General features: G+C 52.7%; 1 protein-coding gene and 1 non-coding gene across 2 annotated transcripts; both read right to left on the bottom strand.

Annotated features, from left to right (window-relative positions):
- Positions 1–8,856: 8,856 nt before the first annotated feature.
- NKX3-2 (NK3 homeobox 2) lies at positions 8,857–11,748 on the bottom strand. The gene is made up of 2 exons (XM_054724136.1): positions 11,283–11,748; positions 8,857–9,534 (listed from the first exon to the last, which is right to left on the bottom strand). Exons 1-2 carry the CDS (start codon positions 11,746–11,748, stop codon positions 8,987–8,989), a joined length of 1,014 nt encoding a protein of 337 aa, XP_054580111.1. The 3' UTR covers positions 8,857–8,986.
- Positions 11,749–20,993: 9,245 nt separating this feature from the next.
- LOC129147353 (small nucleolar RNA SNORA3/SNORA45 family) lies at positions 20,994–21,125 on the bottom strand. The gene has a single exon (XR_008554731.1). It is a non-coding gene; the product is annotated as a small nucleolar RNA SNORA3/SNORA45 family (small nucleolar RNA).
- Between the last annotated feature and the right edge of the window lie 5,730 nt (positions 21,126–26,855).

Here is a 26,855-nt window from a genome sequence, read left to right as displayed (position 1 = left end):
ATTATTTAATTATTTTGGTTGTTGTTTTTTAATATTTGTATTGGTTTCAGAGAGGAAGGGAGTGGGAGAGAGAGACAGAAGCATCAATGAGCAGAGAGGATCATTGATTAGCTGCCTCCTACATGCCCCACACTGGGGGTCAAGCTTGCAACTGGGTCATGAGCCCTGACCAGAAATCAAACCATGATCTCCTGGTTCATAGGTCAATGCTCAACCATTGAGCCACACAGGCTGGGCATGTTTTGGTTGTATTTACAATCCCTGTCCACCCCTTACCATCTCTAGAGATAAAAAAAAAAATATTAATGGTAAGTATTCTTCTTTAACTTTGAAAAACTTATGGTCAGTTAGGCTGTGTGCACTACTGCTGGAAGCGCAAGGTTCTCAGACTATCCCGTCTTTGTTGGGGGATAATTATCTATGTTTTCAGCACAGCAGCTCCTGTGAGGTCTTCCTGAATGGCCTGGTTTCAAATCCACGCTCTGTCCCTGGGGGCCTTTCAGAGGAAAGCTCTTACTGCCTTCCCTCCTGGAGAATCAAAACCACCCTCCCCGGGCTCAGCTTCCCCAGCTGAGCCTCCTGGGGAACCAGCAGCGTCTGCGCTCCTGGGACCTCTCAGGGGACCAGAACTACTTGCCATGAGATTCAATGGAAGTGGCCTGGAGAATCCGTTCTGAGAACATAAAACGCTGCACAGTAAGAATATTTCCTCCCCAGATATCTGAGTGCTCACTGTGTACCAGCCCCTGAGCTGAGGACCCAAGAGCTGGGGCTGCGCTGGAAAAAAAGGCTGATTCAACTAGCAGCACTACCTTTAGCCCCTGATCCCAACCCCATCCCAACGCCATCCCAACGCCAGGGCACTGGGGCATGAGCGGGGCTCACCCCGAGGCTTTGGGGGAGGCTGCTCTGGAAGGGCAGCTGAGACACAGGCCTCCTAACTGCAGTCCCTCCACAAGACTACCTGCCAGTACCTCTCTAAGGGGGTCTCCACCCATCCCGCCCAGTCTCTGCACTCTTAGAGCCAGGGGCCCTCTCCAATCTATCCAGTCAACCACCCCCCCCCACCCCACCACCACCCACACTCATACATAAACCCAAAGGAAACATTTTTTTTACAACCCTTAGCTGACCAGGCATTATGCGCATTTTCATATGATCAAGTATGAGATGGGGAGACATTTTGTGGAGTTTGTTTGCAGCGAAACCCGCTGCCTGGGTGCCAGAAGGAATCCTAAATCCGAGGCTGGAGAACTTGACCCCGGACAAGCCGGGCTCTCTCCCCAGGACAGGCGCCCACGCAGAGAACAGACCTGGGGAGGTGCTGGAGAGCTCCGCTGGCCTGCTGCCCTCCACTAGCTTCGCATCCGCCTGCGGTGACCAACTCCGAGCCCGGGTGGCAGTAAGAAGGGCGCTGTGGAGGGGACGGGCAAGGGCACAGCTGAAAGATCGGCCCTGTCTTCCCCGAGGTCCTAAGCCTAAGGCCAGACCTGCGCGAAAGCAGGGTGTCGGGTGGTGGGACTTTTCATCGAAACTGGGGGTTGGCGGGGGAAGTGGGAGGATCGACTCAGAGAAAGCCTGAGACCTGTAAGCAGAGGAGTTAGCCAGGCGAGGTCTTCCCGTTAGCCCACGTTCCCTCCCATCTCCACCCCCCATCTTTCTCTAGAGTGTGTGTCTCTAGCTTACTCTTCCACAGTCCGGGGGCCCAAGCTCCCCTGTAAAGTGAAGGAGGGCCAGCGTCCTGGGCCTTCGAGGGGAGCGGGGAGCCTCGGAAGTCAGGGATTTCCGGAGGTCCCCGCGGTCCAGGACCGGCGGGGCAGGCATGCGGGCCAAGGCCAGAGGAATCCCGGTGATACCTGCGCGGGGAGGAATGCCAATCCCATCGCCCGTTGCAAAAGCAGCAGCAAACACGCGGTCAGGCAGGACGAACCCTCAGACCTGCGAGTCCTTGGACGCTATGGGGGCAATTCCGGGGCCATATCCAAGGTCACTGGAGCTCCTTGGCGACCTCTGACCCCCCCCTCCCCACAGCCCTGTATCTTCCTTGGCTGGCTGCAATCTCGAGGACCGCGAGCAGCTAGGTGAGGACGGGGGGAACGCGGTGGTCCTGATTTGGCACACCGTGGGCATTGCTCCTTCATCCCTGCCCGCTCCCCGCCCCCCCAACCTCCCCGGGCGGAAGGCGGCGGCACCCGCGCACGTGTGTGCCTGTAGGTGCGTAAAAATCCCCGCCCGCACAGCTCGCCGGGCAGTGCACCGAGGGAGGCCTTGGCGCGCACAAGGGGAGTCATTCAAAAATGTTAATAAGCTTATTAAAATAAGCCGCTTTACTAGCTCTTGTTTTACGGCGCGCTGCCCACCCTTGCTTTCTGGTGTACCCCGGGAGAGAAAGCACCGTGGCATTAGGGGTATTTTTATTTCTTCTTCTTAACGCGTTTTCATCCCAGGACAAGGGCCCGTCGGGAGCTCAGCGCGGCCACAGAGGCCGATTGGCTTCAAGTCTCCTCCCTCCCAAGGGCGGTGGGGGGGAGAAGTCGTCGAGGAGGGGAAACTGGATTTTCCAAAAACAGCTGGCCACCCAGAGGAGACAGCGGAGAGCCCAAAGATAAACCTTGGGGAGGCCTGGTTCGGCCACTTGAGAGACCCAAATCCTTTTAAAAAATACCCGCTCCCCCCAGCCAGTTTGGCTCAGTGGATGGAGCCTCGGCCGACACACCAAAGAGTCCCAGGTTCGATTCCGGTCAAGGGCACGTTCCTTGGCTGTGGGCTCCTCTCCAGCCCCGGCCCTGACCATGCAGGAGATAACCAATGGATGTGCTTCTTTCACATCGATGTTTCTCTCTGTCTTTCCCTCTCTCTTCCACTCTCCCTAAAAATCAATGAAAAAATATCCTCCGCTTGAGGATTAACAACAAGTAGATAAAATACCCCCCCCCCAAAAAAACCTGCTCATTATTTAAAGCAGAAACGGTTTTGTCCTTTATCTCCACTCCACGCCAGAGGTGGTATGGGCTCCAAACACCACCCAGGAGCCTTCAAAGCCGCCTCACCGTGTTTTTCTTTGATTGTTTTAAATAGGGATACAGAGAAGAGAAGTTAATTACCTAAGATTCATCAAGTCAGGGACAGAGCTGCCCCCTGGGGCTGTGGGCTCCAGGCCCGAGGCAGAATCACTCCCTGGATCTGTAAGGCCGGTGAACACCATTTGACCACTTCCCACCCAGGTAGGCGCTGGGACGCAGGACTACATCGAAGGGAACGCTGCTCTGCCCGGAGGCCTGAGTGTGGCGACGGAGCGGGGGTGGGGGGGGGGGTGGGGATAGGAGCCTGGGCCGGGACTGAAAGGACTCTCCGAGAAGCTCCCCTGCGCGGGATGCTCAGGCCAGAAGCTAAGCTGGCGATTGCAGAAACAGTGGGATGACGCAGGCGCTCGCTGGAGAGCTTTCGGCCTCTTCGGGGACCAAGCGCCCTTGACTCCGCAAGGTTCCAGCACCCTAACCGGCACTGTGGGCGAGGCACCGAGGGAGGAAACCAGAGTGCATGTGGGAGGGAGGGGGAGTGGATGAGAGTGTGAGCCTTAGGCCGGGACGGCGTATTACTCCCCGCACACTCACGAAAGCGTGGAAGAAACTTTGGAGCGAGCTTACCTCGTGGGAGGCTCCAGGGACGGTGATGCCCGGGCTTCCGCAGCTGTTGAGTATTCCCTTTGAACAAGACTTCCCAACAGGAGCAGAGCGCCTTAACCCTTCCTTGCTCGCTATTCTGGGCTTGGAGGATTCTGGTTCAGCTCCGGGTCTGCCAGAAGCCGGCTCAGAGCAAAAAGCTGCAATAGTCATAGCGCCCCAGGTGGGGTGTAGGGCTGCAAGGCCCTTTGCCCAGTTCTCACATGTGTGAATTGCCCCCAAATGGACCTTTGTCATTTCCTTCATAGAAGGCAGGGCCTTATATACACACCCAACAGGTTTGAACGAAGCTCACGGTTCAACATAACCTGGAACGCCACGGACTAGCCCTGCTTGCAGGGCCCTGGGAATCAATCTTTTTTATGAATGCTTTGAACAACCCCATTTCTGTTGAATAACTTCTATGTGCAACTACAGAAAAAACACACACCTTAATTTATTACATGATGTAGCCATTTACAATATAGCACTTTTTTTTGCACCCCTGCTTTGTTATTTCTTCATCATTAAAGCAGATTTATCAGGAGAATGGAAACCTGGCCGAGGCCCAGCGTCTCCACACCTGAGGACCCTGCACTGAGCACACAGCAGGACACCTGGGAACCTCTGTCAGAGGCGGGAGTTCAAGGAAGATCATTTCTCATCAGCCAAATCAGCGCTGCCCAGAAGTTCATAATAACAACAACAATAATAACGGCAACAATAATAGTAAGTCCATATGGGTTGTGTAGTGCCAAAGGGTTTTCAAAGCACACCCACACTTTGTGATCCAACCATCCCAGAGCCAAGCTTGGGGGAGGCCTGCTCTCACAGCCCACCCACCCTATCACCTCAGCTCCTAGGCTTCTGAGCTTTGAAGGACCCTGACTCAGCCTCTGAATGGCCTGTGACTTTGGGGCAAGTCACATCGCCTGTGTGAGCTTCAGCTTGCCCATCTTTGGAATGGCGGTCTAGTTCAAGTACTGAGGTGGCCTTAGCAAACTGGTGCGGGCAGACGCACGAAGTATAATGTCCCAAACCAATGGAGTTATCGCCGTTGTTACCGATGTTGTTCTGTATTCTTTGGCTGCTCCTCCGGGCCTCCCTCGGATTAGAGCCTCTTTGCCTGCTTCCTTCTTTCTCAGGGGGTGGTGGCCGTGGCCTCTCCAGCAACCATAAGCCACCAGCCAGTGCAACAACCTGCCCCACCGCCCTCAGCGCTCTCCTACCTACAAAGTGCTGTCAAGCATTTGCTGGGCCCCGCAGTCCCCACGCAGCTCTGTGTGCTTCCCAGCTCTGATGGTTAGCTGCGGGAGGTTGGTGGCCTGCAAGATTGAAACCCTGTGGCACCTAGGCCCTGGCACTGGTGGGCCTGCTCCCCAACTCTCCCTTCTGCCCAGGAGCTCCCCCACCAGCTTTTGGGGCTCTGGGGAAATATCTAATCCTCCTTGCTGCTTGGGCTCTGTCGAAAATGGCAAGAGTCCTTCTGGAAAGCGAAGTGAACTCTGTGGACTTGTGGAAGGCCGGGTTCTGCCTTTTCCGGGCGAACCCTGACGGGAGGTAACATGGGTGAAATGTGGGCCTGCCTGGGACTGAGCTGGGGGGGGGGCGCGGTTGGGGAGTCCCAGTCACTGCACCCCCGCACCTCGGGAGTGTGCAGGTCTTGGATGAGATCCTACCTCGGTGAAAGGCTACTGTGGCTACCATCACTGCCAGTTCCCCTCCCCAGACATCACTTCTCCCCAACCTCTTTGAGCTGGGGATGCCACTACCACAACCCCACATGTCAGAGGTGTGGGGAGGCACATTTGAGTCCTCCCTCGGACCCTCTCCAATGAACAGAGTCGCTGTCACCTCTCCCCCTTTACTAGAGTGGCCTGGGAGACAGTTATTTTCAGAATGGACTGCACCCCCTGCTTGGCGGATACTCTTGGGGGTCTGAGAGTGGGACTTGCTAGAATGGGAATCAACTTGGGATGGCCAAGGCCAAGATCCACAGGCTTTGGGGCGGGAAGGAAATTTGAGTTACACACACACACACACACACACACACACACACACATAACACCAGCGACATTGGCAGTCCAGAATGAGATTCATGGGCTGGGCCTGGAGCCTTGGGACCGATTTTAGGGCGAGTCACAGCCTGTCTGCCCCCTTTCCCAGCCATTCCTTCTGCCTTAGTTTACCCTCCTCAGTGTGTGGGTCCCCAGTGGGCCCCCAAGGCCAGCTCTGAGATTCGGGGAAGGGCCAAAGGGGACTGAGAAAGATGAAGTGTTCATTTGCCCCCAGGGCTCGGGTAACAACGCTCTGCTCCCCCAGGCCCAGAGCAGACCCGAGACCAGCGCCCAGCTCTGCAGCCGGGCCAGAATTCCCTGCGCTGGGCAGTCAGGGAGCAGGACCAATTGTTCCTCATCCTCTAAAAAAGGGCCTGGGCGTGAGTGCCGAAGGAAAGGAAATGAAAATAGTTACGCTACACATTTCCAACAGGAGCCGCGTCTGCAGCGCAGGGCCCAGAAAAGGCGCCCGTCCTGGGTGGCAGTGCAGTGGGAAATCCTCAGAGGCCAGCTGGACCCCGGGGGCTGCCTGGGGCTCCTGGATCTCAGGGCGCTCCCGCCAACGCTGGCCATGGGGCGGTTCAGAGAGAAACTGCAACAATCCGGGTCAGATTGAATCCGTTTGAGTCATTTTCCCCGGAAGTCTCTAGCCAGCCCAGAAGAATGGGCCCTGGCAGGGAGCCGGAGAGAGGGCGAGAGGGGTAGGGGCGCTGCCTGGCCTCCCCAGTTCTCACGACTCCAAATCCGCAAGGATCGAGCACAAACCACCCGCTTAGGACGCAGCTACAACCAACTGCCGGTTTCAGAAAAGGAAAAATCACCTCCCTCCCCGCAAATCAGTAGTGGCGACCTCTGGAGAGAGGAAGGGAGGAGATTCTAACGTTATCGGAAATGTTCTTTCTACAAAAAAAAAAAAAAAAAAAAAAAAAAAAAAAAAAAATTTGCATGCATGAGCAGGAAACTAAAATTGCACCCTTACACGTGTCAAAAAGAAACAAAATGACTGCAGGAGCCAGTTGGAAGGTAGCTGGGCTTAGGGACGAGGGTGTGCACTTCCCGAGAGCCTTTGCCTTTCCCTTCGCGTTTCTCTGTTTCCAGAAGCGGGGACCGTTTCTTAAAGGCTCGTGGCCACGCTCCGCTCCGCCCGGTCCCTGGGGCTGCAGACGCCAGGCCTCCGCCTTCAGGGTGTCAAGGCCGGGGGTCGCGCGGCGGGGCGAGGTCGCGGACGGAGGAGGAGGGCGGGCCGGCCCCTTGGCTCCAGGTGAAATTGAAAGCAGCGGGGCCTGGGGTCGGCGTTTCCCGGCTCGGGCCTCGGCGCCTGCACTGCGCGTTAACCCTTCCTGGCTCGCCCCGGGCCAGCGTGAGCGAGGGCGGCGGTGCGCGTTTTGCTCGGGTGGATCCGTGGCATCCTGGCGCTCATTCCTCTATAGAATCAGGTAACAACGAACCCTGAACCCTCGCCCAGCCCATCCTCTGCTCCCATTTTAGGTTTCGGTGCGGATCGACTGGCGCAGGGCCCTGGAGGAGTGGAAGCGCCTTTTGCACCCCGCTGAGGTCAGAGCGCAAATGACCCTCCCGGGAGACGCCTGATGACAGCCTCGCTCGCCCCTCATCGTTTCGGAGTCTCAGCGAGGGTTTTTGCTGGCCTATTCTCCAAACAAAATAAAACCAGAATCACGTAGAAAAATACGCGGAAAATGGAAAGCACAGAAGATGTAGGCAGGTGGAGGGGTCGGCAAGTTAGGACGAGGGATGGGAATGGGCGGCCGGTTCAGCTATGGACTCTTCCTGGACTCTGAAACGAACGCTCACGAGGAAAAAGGGAATCCTAGGGATCCGCTCCTGATTAGTGGGGTTCATCTTGGGCCCCGGCAAAGTCCCGCGGAAGTCGAGATTCCCTGAGCTGCGCAGATTTACACCCCTGCTGGGGAGGGGGGGGGGCGCAGCAAGGGTGCTCCCAGGAGGGGCAGGCAGCCTGGGTCCAGGACTGAAAAGAGGTTGGGAAATTGAACCCCAGCTATTTCCATGGCACTGGCTTCCCCAAAGCCGGGCGGAGAGTGGCTCAGAGAAAACAAGGCGTCCAGGAGGGCATGTTAAATGGAAAGTTTATAAATTAAAGGGAAAAATACAGCGAATAGAGCTTCCCAACTTGGCAAATCTTTTAAAAGTTAATAGTCCGGTTGAGTGCACAGTGCCCTTCAGGAGGCGAAAAGCGGCGAGGTTGACAGGATCACCTGTCTTAGGGGCAGGGGTGGGGACGGGCGAATCCTGGGTCGGGACACAGCGGTGGCGGAGAGTGGACAGGAGAGACAAAGGGCCCAGCGGCTGGCAAACTGCGAAGGACACCATGGAAAGGCTGGTCAGGGATATTCACATTGAATACAAAAATAACCGTCATTTGAATACAAACAACTGAAAAGTGCTACAAGTTTGAAACCCCTTTAAAACAAATAAAAAGAAATAGAAGAAACATCTCTGCGAAGGGCTACCAGGCTCGTTGTCTCCTTGTTCTGGGACGCCCGGGAGCTTCCCAGCGTCTTGCGGGCCTGGCCTGGAAGAGGAAAGATGAGGGGGAGGCGGAGGGGGAAGAGGGTGCCCTGTGCTCGGAGGCTTCCCGCCTTACATTCAGCACTCAATAGGGCGCCCTCACCCACGGTCTGACGCCAGGGAGGGAGGGGCCAGAAAAGCAAACCCTTCACGGTTCAAACCAACCCCTGGCCTGGGGTTTCTTAGGGGCTGCTTGGGTTTCGCACCCCCTTTATTACAAATGCAATTTCCAAAAAGAATAGATATGTAGATACACATAGATTGGTAGCATGGATACCATGAACTAGTGTGGCCTAGCGCACGAAGCTCCCGGCAGGCCTGAACTTCAGGGGATTCAGGCTATGTGGTCTCCAGGAGTTCTCTCCGCTCCGGGGAAACGCCGTCCCCAGGCAGATACAATCCAAATCCAACGCTGTCGCGATAATAAATAATGTCTAAGGGCTTCCAGGCAGGTTGGGGCGGTGGAGGGGGGGGGGGCGGCAGAGCCCCTAGGCCACTGGGTGCCTCTGTTCAAATTGGAAAAAAGGCGCCCCCTCCGGGCAGACTCAGTCCCATCGCCGGGGCGCACGTCCTGGAGAGCAGAGCCAGGGCTGGATTTGATCCTCCACTTGCCCCCCTCGGGTGGGCGCCCCTGTACAAAGCACAACCTGCACGGCCGTCCGCTGCCGGCCGTCTGGAGCTGGGGAGCCGGGGTCCCTCGCTGCCTCGCCCCAGGCCGGCTCACTGGGTGCCCGCGGCGGCCGCGCACGTGGACAGCGCCCAGCCCGGGAGGCAGTAGTACGGGTAGTAGTAGGAGGGCTGCAGCGGCAGCAGCGAGGGCGGCCGCAGCACCTCGCCGGGCAGGTACTGTCTCTGGTCGTCGCGCACCAGCACCTTCACCGCCACCTTCTTGGCTGCGGGCGCGGAGGCCAGCAGGTCGGCAGCCATCTGCCGGCGCTTGGTCTTGTAGCGACGGTTCTGGAACCAGATCTTCACCTGCGTCTCCGTGAGCTTCAGCGACGCGGCCAGGTCGGCGCGCTCGGGCCCCGACAGGTAGCGCTGGTGGTTGAAGCGGCGCTCCAGCTCGAAGACCTGCGCGTGGGAGAAGGCGGCCCGCGAGCGCTTCTTGCGCGGCTTCGGCGCCACGGGCTCCTCCTCCTCCTCCTCCGCGCCGCCCGCCGGCCCGCCGCCGCCGCCGCCGCCGCCGCCCACCGCCTCGCTGCACAGCGCGGGCACGCGGGCGCCTTCCGGGCCCACACCGTCGTCCTCCGCCCTCGGGCTGCGGTCGCCTTCGGACCCCAGAGGAAACAGAAACAAGAGACCGTCAGCGAAGCCGAGGAGTGAGGTTGGGCCTCAACTGCGGGGTGGGGAACGGAAATGTCTTGCGCTCCCACCAGGGCGGTGGGGAGGGCCTACGAGCCCGGGTTTTTGGAGACAGTCTCGGAACCACGTCCCACTCACTTCCCGCATCTAGGCCTGTCGGGGCGGCCAAGGGACTCCGCCGCTGTGTCAACGCTGTGCGGGCGGCCCAGATCCAGCTCTCTGCCCTGTCTGGGCCCCAGGCTGCCCTCGGTAACGCGGGGCACTGAGTCTGGTTACCCTCCAAAGCCTTCTCGACGCTGAGAGCCGAGCCCTGGGGTTCTAGATTTACGTTTCCCTCTTTGGATTCACCCGCCTCCCCACACTCACGCTCACACATACACATGTGTTGGCTGCGCGTCAAGGGAAGGTGTGGGGACAGATTCTGGGGACAGAGGGATTCAGAGTCTTCCGCCTCCAACCACCAGAATTGCCGCGAGAGGTGTCAATGGGCTGCCCCCAGGCCTTGGGCGGACTTCTCCCTCTCTCTTCGCAAGGAAATTAGACAGAGGCTGGGGACTGGGGGTGACAAGAGCAGGATGTCCCTGCCTGGAGTCCTTGGATTCACGTCTGACTCCAGTTCCTCGGTCTCTCCCGTGCGCTCTGGCCACAGCACCCAGCAGAGAGGCCCGGCGCTCTGGCCACAGCACCCAGCAGAGAGGTCTGGCGCTCTGGCCACAGCACCCAGGAGAGAGGCCCGGCGCTCTGGCCACAGCACCCAGCAGAGAGGTCCGGAGCTCTGGCCACAGCACCCAGCAGAGAGGTCCGGAGCTCTGCCCACAGCACCCAGGAGAGAGGTCCGGAGCTCTGGCCACAGCACCCAGCAGAGAGGTCTGGCGCTCTGGCCACAGCACCCAGGAGAGAGACCCAGCACTCTGGCCACAGCACCCAGCAGAGAGGTCCAGCGCTCTGGCCTCTGGCAGACAGGACAGACTTTGCCTGGGACCAGAACGAGGCCTACAGCAGCGTCTACCAGACGGCGGGGCAGGCGTGGGGGTCTTTCTGAACCAATGACTTGCCAGGAGCTGAGGAGGCCCCTCTCCCTGCTGCGTCTGGGGTGACCTGCATGAGCCCCTCTGCCTCCAGCTGGCTGCTGGGTTTGCCTCAAGCTCTTGGGTCCTCAGCCCAGAACAGCTTTCCAGGCCCTGGGGTCTGGGAAGCTAAACAAACCCTTCTCTCCAAGCCCGGGCTCAGCAGATCCCGTCCTCTGGCCCGCTAGGAGGTGTCCCTCGCTACCTGTCCTTGAGCTGCAGGGCCTGGCCCTGGGACCTCCAGCCTGGAGTGTCTCTGCTCTCTGGGTGAGGGCCAGGGCACTGGCTATCCTAGATCTCTGGGCCTCTCGCTCTTCCCCCTTCCAACTGATTTGGGGATTTGGAGACAGACACGGCCTGCCGAAGGCACTCAAGATGAACTCAAATCCAGTGGTTCCCTCCAGCCCTGTCCGGAGGACAACTCAGGCCTCGCCCCAGGACACAGGGCTCTGAGGACACTCTCGGTTTTCTCGGGCTTACTTACCGGAGGGTTAGAGCAGCCCGCGCCAGAGCGCAGAGCTTGGGGTCCCCATCGGCCCCTGGGCCCCAGGGCAGGGTGCTCGCGGCAGGCCCACCCCACTCGGCAAGGTTGACCTCCTTGCCCAGCCCCTCAGCCCGGCCCCCTTCCCCGGGAAGCCTCAGCGAACCTGAGACGCTGGCGGACATCTCGCTGTCGCTCCGGCCCACGGCTTCCTCCTCCAGGTCCTTGGCGGCGGGCAGCTCGCAGACCGGCTGGATGAGGCCCAGGGTCCCTCCCGCACGGCCGGCCCGACTGGCCCTAGGCGCGTCCGCGCAGCGCCGCCCGCCCTCGTTGTCCTCGCTCAGCGCCGAGTCCGAGTCCCAGCCGCCCGGGCTCTCCGCGGTCCGCCCCGCAGCCATTCTGGTCCCGGCAGGCGACGCCAGCAGAGAGTCCTCGGCGCCCCCCAGCGCGCCCGCGTCGTTCTCCCCAAAGAGCCGCCAGCAGCAGACAGCAGGCGCCCCAGCCACTGCTACCGGTGTGCCCCCGGGGACCCGGCGCCCCTCCGGCGCGGGTAGTCCGCCGCGCTCCTCTTTCTTGTTGAGGATCGCCTGGATGGAGAAGGGCGTCAAGGTGTTGGCGCCGCGCACAGCCATCTGCGCCGCGGGCCGGAGCGGCCGGCCGGCCGGGCGGCCGAGGAGCGGGGCAGCTCCGAGCTGGACGGAACGCGCGGGGCGCCGCGGCGCGAGTGAGCCCGGCGCGCGCGAGGCCCCTGCAGCCCACTCCTGCGCGGTCCAGTAGCCCGCGCCCTGCTCTGGCCTGGGATCAGCGCCGACCCTCACCCCTACTTCCGAGTTTCACCCCGCCCGGAGACCCCCTCCCTCCCAATCCAGAGTCAGACGCCCTTCTTTCGCAGCTCAGCTGAATTATCTCATCGCCTAGCGCTCCGAGGGGCGGGCCGGGGTCGGCCCCTCGGAGGGCATTGGGGGGAGGATCCGCGGGGGCCCCTCGGCGGCTGCAGTCCCCTCCTAAGCGCCTCCGGAGCGCACGACCCAGAGTCACTTTTTCTTTGAGCCTCCGTCTCTTCCCCGCCTGCAGGATTTCGCTCCTGGCTCGTCCTCTCCCTTCCCCGCTGGGCCCGCGCTTCCGGAGCCCACCCCCGGCGGCAGCGGTGGCGGCGGCCGCGGGATTCCGAGAGGCGCGGGGCACCTTTTTACCCCCTGCCTGGGTTTTATCTGTTTCTTCTCTCTTTCCTTCCCCTGCGTTCCTTCGGACCCCCCTCCCGCCCGGGTGTCATTCCTCACCGCTGAGTGACAGCCGCAGGCCACGCCCCTGCACTGGGCGGTCCTGGGCGCTCCCGGCAGCGCATTGGCTGGCTCCGGCTGGGAGACGTTCACTGAAACAGACAAAACTGGGCGCGTTGCAAGTAGAAAGTCAGGGTCTGACTTAACCCCTTTCCTCCCAAGTCTGTTTCGCGAAGCATCTTCCTGCAGCTAGGAGGCCGCAGACCCCGCTGCTCGAGGAACCGCGGGTCTTACCTTGGTGGATGCACCCACCTTTTCCCGCGCTTTTATGCAACACCGTGTTTAGTTGAGTCAAAGTCTAGGCGGAAATCCAAGATAACGCAGTTCCATACATCGCGCGCATAGTTTCTGTCCGCTAGAAAAAATTGCTTCTTTCGCCCCTTTAGACGTTCGCGACTCTTCACTGCTAATTCTTTTCGCTAAAATAATCAGTTCATGAAAATCATTCTATTATTTTTCTTTCCCGGCCGTATTTTATTTGATTCGATTGCTGTAGAGGAATTGAAAAGGAAAAAAAAATAGTACAGTTAGAATTAAAATCAGGCGAGAAATTGGAAGGCATGTTTAGGAGAGTTTCTGGAAATTGCGTGATTATTCCCTGCACTGTCAATGCTGAATTTAATTGGAGTTAAATTTTGCACCAGGAAGAAGAAGAAGAAGAAGAAGAAGAAGAAGAAGAAGAAGAAGAAGAAGAAGAAGAAGAAGAAGAAGAAGAAGAAGAAAGAAAAGAAAGAAAGACCCTTTCTATTTGTTCTTTAAATATTCTGTTACTTGTGAGTTAAATGAGATTAGAAGATATGTATTTGTTTAAAAGAATTTCTAGGAATTACCATAGTAATGATCCTGAACTGGCATTACATGCTCTTAAAATAAAATAAGTAACACATTGTTTTCTGTACAAGAAGGAGCCGAGTGAAGAAACACAAATATTGTGGGTATATCAAAACATTTGTTACTAATTTTTGTTGTTTATTTTTAAATAAAAAAAATTTGCACCGGTAAAATGCTTTACTGTCTTCCATAAATTTTGCCAGAGGTTTAACTTAACACCAAATACACAACTGGAGCCATTAAATACATTTAAGGAACTGTGATTTTAATTTAGTGAGGTGAGGGGTCTGGTGTTTTTGGTGTCACGAACATAAATAACATTGCCCTTGTTGCTTTCTTTCTGGTGGCTCTCCGTGGGTGCCGCAGGATGGAACACACCCACTGTCCACCGCTTTCAGGCTCAGCGGGGGCTCTGCAGCATCTCCACTTCCCAGCGCGTCAGCCACAGGATGCTTTTTGCATCCCAGACACACTACAGTGAGGATCCTGTCCTGCATACGGTGGGGAAAAACCTCACGCTTGCAGAGGTCATTGCCCTTTGTAGCTCTTTACGAGGGCATCAGGTTTGGAGAGAAAGGTAGTTTAAATGTGGTGTCAGGATCCGGCAAGTGGAAAACAGAATGTCTCCTGGGCTTCAAAAGAAAGCGTGTCCTTGCCTTCCTCTCGCGACCTTTATTTATCCTCTAAATCACCCCTCCCCCACCGCCCTAAGCAATGTGTTGCTATTCTCTGGGGTCCGACCGAGGAGGAGGTGGACCCAGGTTGCCCAGAGGGTGAGAGATGGCGGGTGTGACCTGGGTGTCGCAGACAGCTATCCTTTTGCGGGGTTAGGACTTGGTGTGGACACATAATACGGACACTCAGGCAGGCAGAGACGTTTTGGGGGTTGAATAACTGAGTCTGAGAGTAAGTGTGGGGGCTATCCAAAGACTTACTTAGCAGCCCTCCATTTTTTAAAGGCACCCCCCCACACACACACCCCAAATCCAAGTAGGATATACCCCTTGCCACAGGCTCGGGCAGCGGCGTTCAGAGCGTGGACAGCTGTGGTTCGGGGACTTTGTGGGCTCGGGGTGTAAGGTTGGCGGCCTTCCGAGTCTGCAGGAGGCGCACAGCCCGGGAGCTCTGTCCTCGCGGGCGGGCGCGGGCAGGGGATCGTTCGGTCTGGTGTTCGGCCGCGGGCGGGCCGGGAGGTGGGTGTTGGCCGAGGGTAAACACCAGGGTCTGGAAGCGGCTGGGTGGAGAATGCAAAGGCTTTGGGGGACGGTGAGCGAAGGTGGTCGGATGCACAGAGATTTCTTTCCCCGGGTGCGCGCAGCGGAAAGGCCGGCGCGTGGGTGGGGAGGGTGTGCGTGGCGTGTCTCAGCAGGTCAGCGCTTAACGCACGCAGGTCCGGAGATCGACCGGGATCGGGAAGCGTCCGCGCCGGCGGGCGGGCACCCGGCTTGCAGCTCCCCGCGGGCGATCTGCTCCGGCGGAGCTCCCGGACCCGCGGCTGCAGGACGGCGCCTGGAGGGCGGTCGGCGCCGCGCTCAGGCCTGGGAATCCGCGGAACCGGAGGTGGGGACGCCGAGTCACCCACCCGTCTTCAGGAGGCGACCGGCTCGCCCCGCGCGGTGCCTTCCTCCGCCCGGCTCTTCCCTTACCTCCCCCAGCTCCCCTCTCCCTCCTCCCGCAGCTGGGTTCCTGCGCGCCCCCTACTTGCCCCAGAACAGCCCAGGTCCCAGGCGCTGCTTGGCGGTGAGGTTTCCCCGGGCCGCGTGCGGAGGACGGGATGGGGGTGTGAGAGCCGAGGGGACGGAGATGGGGAAACGCCGGCTCTCGGGCCCGGCCCGCCCGTGGCCACCGCGCGCTGTGCCCCTGCCGCCCATCACCCGAGCCCTCAGCCGTCCTTCGCCTTCCGGGGAGGAGTTGCCTTCGGTGCCCGCGTTGGACCGAGGGCACACGCCAGGGGCTGCGCTGCAATGGGGGACCGCGCTGGACTTCTCTGTGACGCTGATGACCTTGACTGAAGACATTGGCCTTTCCTGGGCCGCAGTTTCTAGTCTTTTAAACCGAGGGCTTGGACCTGGTGCCCTCCGAGGCCGAGGCCGCCGCTGAACTGCTGGAGCTGGTGTGTGTGTGTGTGTGTGTGTGTGTGTGTGTGTGTGTGTGGCTCAGGTGCAGGCTCTCGGGCCAGAGCCGGGCAGAGGCTGCACCGGGGATCACCTGGTCCCCACCAGCAGGCTCGTAGGGTGCTCCAAGCATCCCAAGTGCCAAGCAACTGGCCACCTTCTCGCCAGCAAACACCAACCAATTCCTGAGTTCCTAAGTCCTCCGTCTCCAGACGCCAGGGTTTTTCACACACGTGGTCCAGGTATATCTGACTGCACAGGGAAGCATCGCCATGGGTCAGGGTAGTTTTCTATTTAAACAAATGCTGTTCACCAGCAATGTTGCAGGAGCCCCAGCCTGTTGCTTTATTTATTTATTATTTTTAAAATGTATTTTTATTGATTTCAGAGAGGAAGGGAGAGGGAGAGAGAGAGATAGAAACATCAACAATGAGAGTCATTGATCGGCTGCCTCCCGGACACCCCACACTGGGGACAGAGTCTGTAACCAGAGCAAGTGCCCTGACCAGGAATCGAACTATGATCTCCTGGTTCACAGGTTGACACTCAACCACTGAGCCACCATGGCCAGGCCTATTGTTTTATTTAATCGACACAACCTTGAGGGTGTAGTGAGTAGAAAACATTATTATCCCCACTTTACAGATGAGGAAACTGAGAGTCACGTAGTTTAAATGACTTGACCAGCAGTAAATGGCTAAATCAGGATTCAAAACGGTCTAATGTCAATCCTGTTGGGTGTTCTGACCAGTTTTTCTATGAACCTTCAGGTTTATTCTCATTAAATGTTTCTTATTGTCTTTCTGACCCATTTCAATGGACTCCTTCATCAGAAAAGGAGCCTGGAACTTAAGGAAATCAAAGAAAGAATTCGGGCAGGCAAACATAATGATTTTTCTGTTTTGTGCATTTAAAAATAAAGGACGCCAGAAGCCCATGGTTCTGGACATAAAACTTGTTATGTGGAAAGAAAGAAGCACCATTATTATTATAATCAATAAAATGAACCATGTGTAAAGGGAAACAGTTCGTTGGGTTCGGAAATATGCGGACCTGGCTCTGCTGGAGGATGCAGTGATAACGACCTCACGGAAGACGTTTCCTCTTTGGAGCTTTGGTTTTCTTACCTGTAAAAAGCCCGTGTTGGAGGTGACTTCTCACGTTTAGAAAGCGCAGTGCGGCCTCGCGAACCCGCCTGGGTACAGTGGAGGACGAGCGCCACCTAGCGGGAACCCTTGCGGGATGTGTGGCGTACGGAGCTACTGAAACACCGAAAAGAAAATGTTGGTTTCACAAAACGGAATGTTTTTGCTGTTAATTGTCTCCACAGTCTCACGTTATGAGCAACCTAATAACGGAGATGTTCCTTTATGACTCATGCAGACACAGCCCGATCCCCACTGAAAACTCACCTCACTCAAGGGCAGGGATAGGTAGGGGATCGGCTGTAGAATGGAGGTAGTTGCAGAGACCTGACCTAACACATCATCCTTGATTCCTCTCTGCGGGCTGCTCGGGATGCCTCTGTGAGTGCTCTGACTGGATGCTAATTTAGGGCACATGTAGTCTGTATGCTTAATTGGAGTCATGGGAAGGTTTTTCAGAAACTAATTTCTTCATGAGACTAATTGGGGTATTTCACCCTAATCATCAGAAAGTTCAGGCATTACAAACAAGATCCGTTGTTGTTGTTGTTTTTTAATATATTTTATTGATTTTTTTTTTTACAGAGAGGAAGGGAGAGGGACAGAGAGCTAGAAACATCGACCAGCTGCCTCCTGCACACCCCCTACCGGGGATGTGCCCGCAACCAAGGTACATGCCCTTGTCCGGAATCGAACCTGGGACCTTTCAGTCCGCAGGCCAACGCTCTATCCACTGAGCCAAACCGGTTTCGGCTGTCCCTCTGGTTTTATTTTCTAATTTGGGTTGTAGATGGTGCTATTTCATTTTTTGCTTTTGTGGGACAAGGTTAGGAGAAAGTTTCAGTGGATAAACATGAAGATGATATGTCTGATTGCTTGTGTTGAGTTTGAGATGCTTATAAAAATTTTTTTAAAGTCTTCTGATTTTATTACCTTTCTGAGTCTAAGTAACTATACCGGGGACTCTCAAGGTGTTATTCCAGGTTCTTCTTGCAAAATTTCCCAACTCATTTCCCTTTCTCCATTCTCTCCCTTTCACTCATTTAATATTCAACAGATTTTTCCTCAGATGCTATTCTAGGCTCAGGGGTTCAAGGTTCCCTAAGACATTACTCTCCATAGGCTAACATTTCAGTGGTGGAATGCCATCAATAAATAAATGCTTGCCCAACTGGTTGAGTATCGACCTATGAACCAGGAGGTCATGGTTCAATTCTCAGTCAGGGCACATGTTTGGGTTGCAGGCTCAGTCCCAGTGCGGGGCGTGTAGGAGGCAGCCGATGGATGATTCTCTCTCATCATTGATATTTCTGTCTCTCTCTCCCCCTCTCCCTTCCTCTCTGAAATCAATAAAAATATATTTAAAAACTTTCTCTTTAAAAAAAGAGAGAAATAACAAAACATCAGACGATGTAAGTGCTATAAAAAATTAAAGCACAGTGTTTGGGAGAGGTGATTTGGGGCTACTTTTGATGGAGTGAGATGGGAAGCAGAAGGAATATAGAGGAAGAGATTTTTATACAGAAGGAAGAACTAGGACAAAGGACACGTAGTGGGAACAATTAGAGTGTGCTCAAGGACCCAAGGGGATGCTCCTGGGGCTAGAATGGGCAGAGTGGCAAGAGTTGGGGTCCCAGAGGCAACTGGAGGCCAGACTGTGCAGCCTTCATAAGCCACAGAAAGGAGAAGCCATAGGAAGATTCTAAGCAAGGAGTTAACTGAATATGATCTGCATCTTAAAAGATCATCATCTGGCTGAGGTGCAGAAAGGCTGTGGGGGTTGCAAAAAGAGAATTGTGGAAATCTGTTAGAAGTTACTGAGTCCAAGCCAGAGATGATGGTGGCTTCTATTAGGTGGTGCTGAAGATGGAGGGAAGGGCCGGGCGTGGCACTGATTTGGGTGGTATTTATCATTTATGTTTTTTAAATTGTGGTAAAATATACACAACATAAACTTTACTCCTTTGAGCCCTTTTGAGTATGCTGTTCAGTGTCGTGAAGTACATTCACTGTGTTGTGCAACCATCACCACCATCCCTCTGCAGAACTTTTCTTGTAAGAGCAAAACACGTTAAACTGCACCCATGAAAAGATGACAGTGCTGGCTGGAGTGGGAGCCCGAGTATCAGGGATGTTAGTTGGAAAGAGAGTGGTCATAGCTTTGGGAACTTAGTCAAGACTTCAGAGGTGCTGCCCTAGCCAGTTTGGCTCAGTGGATAGAGTGTCAGCCTGCAGACTGAAGGGTCCCAGGTTCGATTCTGGTCAAGGGCACATGCCCAGGTTGCGGGCTCGATCCCCAGTAGGGGGCGTGCAGGAGACAGTCAAACAATGATTCTCTCTCATCATTAATGTTTTTCTCTCTCTCTACCTCTCTCCCTTCCTCTCTGAAATCAATAAGAATATAAATAAATAAATAAATAAATAAATAAATAAATAAATAAATAAATACACTGCCTTAAAAAAAAAAAAAAAGACTTCAGAGATGCTCAGGTTATCCGTGACACCCAGGTCCAGGGTGATGGCCATGTGTGGGGGCCTTGATTACTGGAGGTGCCCTTCTGCCTTATTCTCCCAATTCCTCAAACAGCCCAGCGAACCTATGATATTCCTGTGAACACCTCCCCCCACACCCTTGGCTCCTGTTTCTCCTACCTACGTGCCATCTGTGCTGTTCCTCACTGTGGAGATCCCACCGACCCACAGGTCTGGCAAAGGACATGGAAATAAGAAAATATACTATTTTTAAAAGATACTGTTCTTCACAGCCAGGCTCAGCTCACGCATTCCTTCAGTTCGGTGTCCTTCTGAGACTCTCTCACCCCACCTGCTGCGACCTTTCCCCCTGGAATCTGGGAAGCCCATAGTCCTCTTTGTCTTTAATTAGATCAATTCATGGGGCAAGTTGCCACCTGGTGATGATAGACAAAGATGCATCCTTGGAAAGTCTTAGCATAGCACTTCATACACTACACCCATTCATGGACCTTTACGCACAGCTTGCCATCTCTGCATATCCACCTAGATCACTCTTTACTTAATACCTTTATGTAAATGTTTGTAACCTAGACCACCAACTTACACCATACACAAAAATAAACTCAAAATGGATAAAGGACTTAAACGTAAGACGAGAAACTATGAAAATCTTAGAGGAATCTACAGAGAGCAAAATCTCAGACATATGCCAAAGCAATATCTTCACTGATATAGCTTCTAGGGCAATGGAAACTAAAGAGAAAATAAACAAATGGGACTACATCAAAATAAAAAGCTTCTGCACAGCAAAAGAAACTATCAACAAAACAACAAGAAAGCCCACTGCATGGGAGAACATATTTGCCAATGTTACGTCTGATAAGTGTTTAATCTCAAACATTTACAGGGAACTCATACAACTTAACAAAAGGAAGATAAACAATCCAATAAAAAAATGGGCAATGGACCTAAATAGATACTTTTTGAAAGAGGACATACAGAAGGCCAAGAGACATATGAAAACATGCTCAAAGTCACTAATCATCCGAGAGATGCAAATCAAAACAATAATGAGGTACCATCTCATACCTGTCAGAATGGCTATCATCAACAAATCAACAAATGACAAGTGCTGGTGAGGATGCGGAGAAAAAGGAACCCTCTTGCACTGCTGGTGGGAATGCAGACTGGTGCAGCCACTGTGGAGAACAGTATGGAGTTTCCTCAAAAAGCTAAAAATGGAACTCCCATTTGACCCAGTGATCCCACTTCTAGGAATATATCCCAAGAAACTAGAAACACCAATCAGAAAGGATATACGCACCCCTATGTTCACAGCAGCATAATTCACAATAGCTAAGATTTGGAAACAGCCTAAGTGCCCATCAGCAGATGAGTGGATTAGAAAACTGTGGTACACCTACACAATGGAATATTATGCTGCTGTGAAAAAGAAGGAACTCTTATCATTTGCAACAGCATGGATGGACTTGGAGAGCATTGTGCTAAGCAAAATAAGTCAGTCAGAGAAAGATAAATATCACATGATCTCACTCATAAACTGATGAACAAAAACAGATCCAGAGACAGAGAAGCATTGATCAGACCATCAAACCTCAGAGGGAAGGCAGGGGAGGGGTGGGGGAAGAGGGAGAGATCAACCAAAGGACATGTATGCATGCATATAAGCCTAACCCAGTGGTCAGCAAACTCATTAGTCAACAGAGCCAAATATCAACAGTACAACGATTGAAATTTCTTTTTTTTTCTTGTTTTTTTTTTTTTTGCAACCCCTTTCTTAACTTCACTCCAATTAAGAAGCTATGTTTATCATCTTTATAATCCATCTCCCCCATTACAGTGTAAATTGTTAATGGGTGTAGAACCATGACTTAACAGATATTCCACTCCAGCCATTTTTTGAATAAAACAGATCTTTCACTGAATAGAAATCTACTAAACAAATAGTTAAAATGCCACCCCCTAATTTGAGGGCATAAGTGATTCTAACAAATGTATAGGTCAATCTGATGCATGTCACTAACCTGGTGACTGACTATGCCATAGGGGGACCACAGTCAGAGAATAAGGGTAGCAGTTGCTCTTCGAGGACTCTAGCACACTAAGGCAATAGCAAATACCCAAGCGTGACTCTAGCCTCGATTGAAATTTCTTTTGAGAGCCAAATTTTTTAAACTTAAACTTCTTCTAACGCCGCTTCTTCAAAATAGACTTGCCCAGGCCATGGTATTTTCTGGAAGAGCCACACTCAAGGGGCCAAAGAGCCGCATGTGGCTCGCGAGCCGCATTTTGCCGACCACAGGCCTAACTAATGGACACAGACACTAGCGGGGTGAGGGCACGAGGAGGGGAAGGGAGGGGCAATGGAGGGATAAGGACACGTATGTAATACCTTAATCAATAAAAAATAAAAAAGAACAAAAAATGATTGTTGGTGAGCTTGAAACACCATATTTTCAAAAGAACTGTTGTATAAATACACAAGAATAATATAATTATATTTATATGTAAATATATAAACAAATGGAGCACCCCTCACTATATATAATCTTACCCATATAATATATATTTTTTAAATTTAGATTTTTTTATTGATTTCAGAGAGGAAAGGAGAGGGAGAGAGAGAAACCAAGATGGCGGCATAAGGTATACACCTGTATTTGCTGCCTCTCACAACCACACCAAAACTACAACTAAAAGACAAAACGACTATCACCCAGAACCATGGGAAACCTGACTGAGTAGAAGTTCTACAACTAGAAGGAAAGAAAAAAGCTCATTGAGACTGTGTAAGAGGTGCAGAGCTGCGAAAAAGCAGAGGTACGGAGGTGCGCGAATAGGGCTGGCGTCTGGGTTCACTGTTTTTTTCAATCGGGAAGGAGATACAAGCTCCCGACTGCTCTGAACTCCAGTTTCCAGCGAGACTCTGGGGACCCAGACTCCTACAGGAAGAAACTGGACTGTCTGGCATTGGGTCAGAAAGTGAGGGTGGCTTTCTCACAGAGGTGCGTGCAGGAATCATTGTTTACTGTGCTGGGACGCAGGACGCGGGGACAAGGAAATGTGGAGACCCGTAAACACGGAGACACAGAGACTGCTGACTGGCAGCCATCACTGGTTGCCACGCCCTAGTGATCCCTGAGACGCCGCCCCACCCAATTTACAAACCCACCCAAGCTGTGCCCAGCAGCTTTTGCATATGAATGGCCTGCCCTTTCGCAGCTTACCTAACAAACTGCAGCTGGGACAGACAGCTCCAAAACTTCCACACCCCAAACAAAGAGGAGAAATCTGCAGATCTCCCTGTAGTTCCTGCTGGGTGGCCTCAGATAGTAGCTGACTTGCACCTCCTTGAAGATCCAGGAGCCAATGTACCTAGTGGTCAGTGTGAGATGACACCAGATTTCAACTCTTCACATCCATAAGTGACACACTCAAGAGGCAGACTCAATGAGCACCAAAGCCCCAACTGAAGCAAGTCCTGCCCCATAAGGGTGTCTCCAGCACAGCAGTTCTTCCATTATAGACACAGCTGATCCTCATAGCCAATTGGCCTGGAGGTCAATTCCTCCCAGTGTACCAACAGCAATCAAGGCTTGACTACAACAAGACTGTACACCCAACCCACAAACGGGTGCACCAAGAGTGTCCACCTCAGGTGATTGGGGAGGCTGAGCCACTGGGCCCTATAGTTCACCTACCACACAAAGCCACTCCATCAACACAGGGAAGCAGCCAAAATGCTGAGACAAAGAAACATGTCACAAGTGAAAGAAATGGAGGAAAAGCAAACTATTAGATAATAGAGATCAAAACCACTGTTACAAGGTTACTCATGAATCTTCTAGAAACTGCCAAGAAACTTAGTGAGACCTTCAAGGATCTTAATGAGAATGCCAAAAAAAATGGAAAAGGACCAGTCAAAAATTAAGCATACACTGTCTGAAATAAAGAATAATATACAGAAATCCAACATAGACTAGAGGACCCCAAGAATCAAACCAAAGATTTGAAATATGAGGAAGCAAAAAACACCCAACCAGAAAAACAAAAAGAAAAAAGAATTAAAAAATATGAAGATAGTGTAAGGAGCCTCTGGGATAACTTCAACCATACCAACATCCGAATTATGGGGGTGCCAGAAGAAGAGAGAGCAAGATATTGAAAACCTATTTGAAGAAATACTGACAGAAAACTTCCCCTACTTGGTGAAAGAAATAGACTTATAAGTCCAGGAAACACAGAGAACCCCAAACAAAAGGAATCCAAAGAGGACCACACCAAGAGACATCATAATTAAAATGCCAAGAGCAAAAGACAAAGAGAGAATCTTGAAAGCAGCAAGAGAAAAACAGTTAGTTACCTACAAGGGAGCACCCATACGCCTGTCAGCTGATTTCTCAACAGAAACTATGCAGGCCAGAAGGGAGTGGCAAGCAATATTCAAAATGATGAATAGCAAGACCCTACAACCAAGATTACTCTACCCAGCAAAGCTATCATTTAGAATTGAAGGTCAGATAAAGAGCTTCACAGATAAGAAAAAGCTAAAGGAGTTCATCACCACCAAACCAGGATTATATGAAATGATTAAGGGTATTCTTTAAGAAGAGGAAGAAGAAAAAGGTAAAGATAAAAATTATGAACAACAAATACATATCTATCAACAAGTGAATCTAAAAATCAAGTCAATAAAAAAACTGATGAACAGAATGAACTGGTAAATATAATAGAATCAGAGGCATAGAAAAGGGGTGGACTGACAATTCTCGGGGCGAAGGGGGCGTGAGGGGTGTGGGAAGAGTTTGGACAAAAATCTTACACCTATGGATGAGGACAGTGGCTGGGGGTAAGGGCATGGGGTGTGGAGGGGGAATCAGGTGGAGGGGAGCTATGGGGGGAAAAAGAGGAACATCTGTAATAATCTGAACAATAAAGATTTATTAAAAAAGAAAAAAAGGAGAGGGAGAGATAGAAACATCAATGCTGAGAGAAAATCATTGATTGGCATGGCCCCTACTGGGGATCGAGCCTGCAACCCAGGCATGTGCCCTGAGTGGGAATCAAACCATGACTTCCTCGTTCATAGGTCAATGCTCAACTACTGAGCCACCCCAGCCAAGTCATATAGTCTTTGTATATATAAAACTAGAGGCCCGGTGCATGAAATTCACACATTTGTCTGGGGTCCCTCAGCCCAGCCTGTGCCCTCTCACAGTCCTGGAGCCCTTAGGGGATGTCCAACTGACAGCTTAGGCCTGCTCCCCATGGGGAATGGGCCTAAGCTGTCAGTCGGACATCCTCAGTGCTGCTGTGGAGGCGGGAGAGGCTCCCGCCACAGCCACTGCACTCACCAGCTGTGAGCCTGGCTTCTGGCTGAGCAGTGCTCCCCCTGTGGAAGTGCACTGACCACCAGAGGGCAGCTCCTGCATTGAGCGTCTGCCCCCTGGTGGTCAGTGTGCATCATAGCAACCAGTTGTTCTGCCGTTCAGTCGATTTGCATATTAGCCTTTTATTATATAGGATGCTGATAAAACAGTGTTAGTAAGCTAACTAGATATAGCGGGATGCTGAAGCATGGGCCTGAAGGGCTCTCTGTTACAAGGACAGATGGACAAGGGCTAGAGAGATATTACTGCACTCTAGCATCCACCTGAGTCTTTCAGATGTAACCAGAAAGACAAGAAAGGAATTGACCCAAGAGAAATGTGCATGTAAGTTCACCGAAAGACACATGCCAGAATGTTCATGGCCTTACCTTCTAGTTCCCAAAAACCTGGAACCTTCTTCAAGGCTCATTAAAAGTAGAATGGAGAAGTCAGGTGTGATCTGCTCACAGCATAAGCTGTTACACAGCAATGAGAATGAACAAGCTACAGCTACAGGCAGCCGTATGGACGAATCTCATAAATGATGCTTTAGTGACTCACCGTGTGTCCCCGGTGCCTAGAATGAGCCTGGCACTTGGGATGCTCTTAGCAAATATTTACTGAATAGATGGTCTCATTTTAACCCTCTGAGACCAGTGGGACAGGTACAGGAATTTCTATTGACAGATGAGGAACCTGAGGCATAGCAAGGCCAAGGGAATTATTCAAGGTCACGGTGAACACGGCCACTGCGTCGGGACGCCTGTCTAACAGCCTGCTCTGTAGGCCGGGCTGGCTCCCCATCGCACTCAGGTACGCAGCTATTCCCTTAGCCTTTTAGCACAAATCACATAGTTCAGTTTCTTTTGTTGTTGATAAATCATTTTCTGCGGCAGAACTTGGAGATGTTTATTTCCACGATGGGATATTTTGGAAAGGGAAAGGGCCAGAAGGCTGTGCTTTCAGAAAAAGGGGTGTGGGGAGAGGGTGGGGAGAGAGCTCACTGGAGAGATTTATGTCCAGGAATTGCAGCAAGCTGTCATTCTGCCTGAGTAAGTGTGGCTAGGAACAGGAAGGGGAACACAGGATATTGTGGGAGATCGCGGGCTTAATGGAACGTCAAGTGGACAGATGGGACCGAGCTGTCCTGGGAACCGTCAGAGGAAGAAGCTTGCGGAGGCTTCGGAGAGATCTCCACACAGACGCAGGTGACTGGGGCTGGGACGTGGGCTTCCTCTGGATTCAAAGAGAAACAGCCAAAGGAAAAGTAAAGGTGCCTTCTGTCCAAGCCATTTTTCTAGATCAATCTGTATCCAGGTCAGAAGGAAGTAGGACAAAATAAAATGATGAACAAGACAGATCCAGAGACATAGAAGCATGAAACAGACTGTGGAATCTCAGAGGGAAGGCAGGGGAGGGTGAGTGGGTGGGAAGAGATCAACCAAAGAAGTTGTATGTATATATGCATAACCCATGGACACAGGCAAGAGGGTGGTGAAGGCCTGGGGCAGGGGGTGGGGGTGGGCAAGAAGAGGTCAATAGGAGGACATAGGTAATACTTTCAACAATAAAGATTTTTTTAAAAACATGAAAAAAATAAAAGAAGGAAGTAGGAATGGGGGTGGGGGGCGTGGAGAGTGGACACATTTATTGAAACATGGATTTCAGTTAAGGGTTAGCTTTACTTTTTAATTTTAAGATCCAAAATGACTGACTATATCTTTTTAAACCCCAAGGATGTTTACTGGGGAAAGAGTCTTTCTGAAGGACCAGAGGACCCCAGAATGACAGGGATGAATTTAGGAACAACGTTGGAGGGTAAACAGAGAGACCTATGAGCCAAAAATAGGCGAAGGCAAGTTCTTGTTGAATAGTTCCTTTTGGTTGAAAAATTGGGAGTTTGACTATTTTGAGTCAGAGTTGCTGAAGACTGACAAATTGGTTCCTGCAAATAAAAACAACTCTGAGTTCTGATGATAAAGTCATTTTGAAAGCATGACATTTTAAACAGCGCCTGGGCCCCATTCTGCGAGAGGTCACAGGGAAGGCATGTTCTAGATGCGAACGAGGAGACAGGTCCTTCAGGAGATCTAAGCTGAGTGAGCGAGGACACACGGTCTCTGCAGAGGCTCTGAGAGAGAGATGCCCGCGGACTTGCCATTTTAGAAAGCATGGCAGCCTAGCATGTGTAAGGCCCGGCTGCCGCAGAGCGCTCAGGTGCCCGGTGAATCCCACACTTGAATCTCACTCAAAGGGCATTGCTGAGCTTCCCAGGGAAGAAGGGAATCCACAATCAGTTATTTTTAAAGATTTTTTTTATTGAATTTGTAAAGAGAGAGAGGGAGAAAAACATCCATCGGCTGCCTCCTGCATGCCCCCTACTGGGGATCGAGCCCGTAACCCCAGGCATGTGCCCTGTCTGGGAATGGAACTGGCAATCTTTCGCCGCACAGGATGACACCCAACCAACTGAGCCACACTGGCCAGGGCACAGCTGTTCTTGT

Source organism: Eptesicus fuscus, chromosome 2 (genome assembly GCF_027574615.1).
Source record: "Eptesicus fuscus isolate TK198812 chromosome 2, DD_ASM_mEF_20220401, whole genome shotgun sequence".
NCBI lineage: Eukaryota > Metazoa > Chordata > Mammalia > Chiroptera > Vespertilionidae > Eptesicus > Eptesicus fuscus.
Note: the sequence above shows the minus strand (reverse complement) of the source record. Positions and strands in the feature narration are given on the sequence as shown.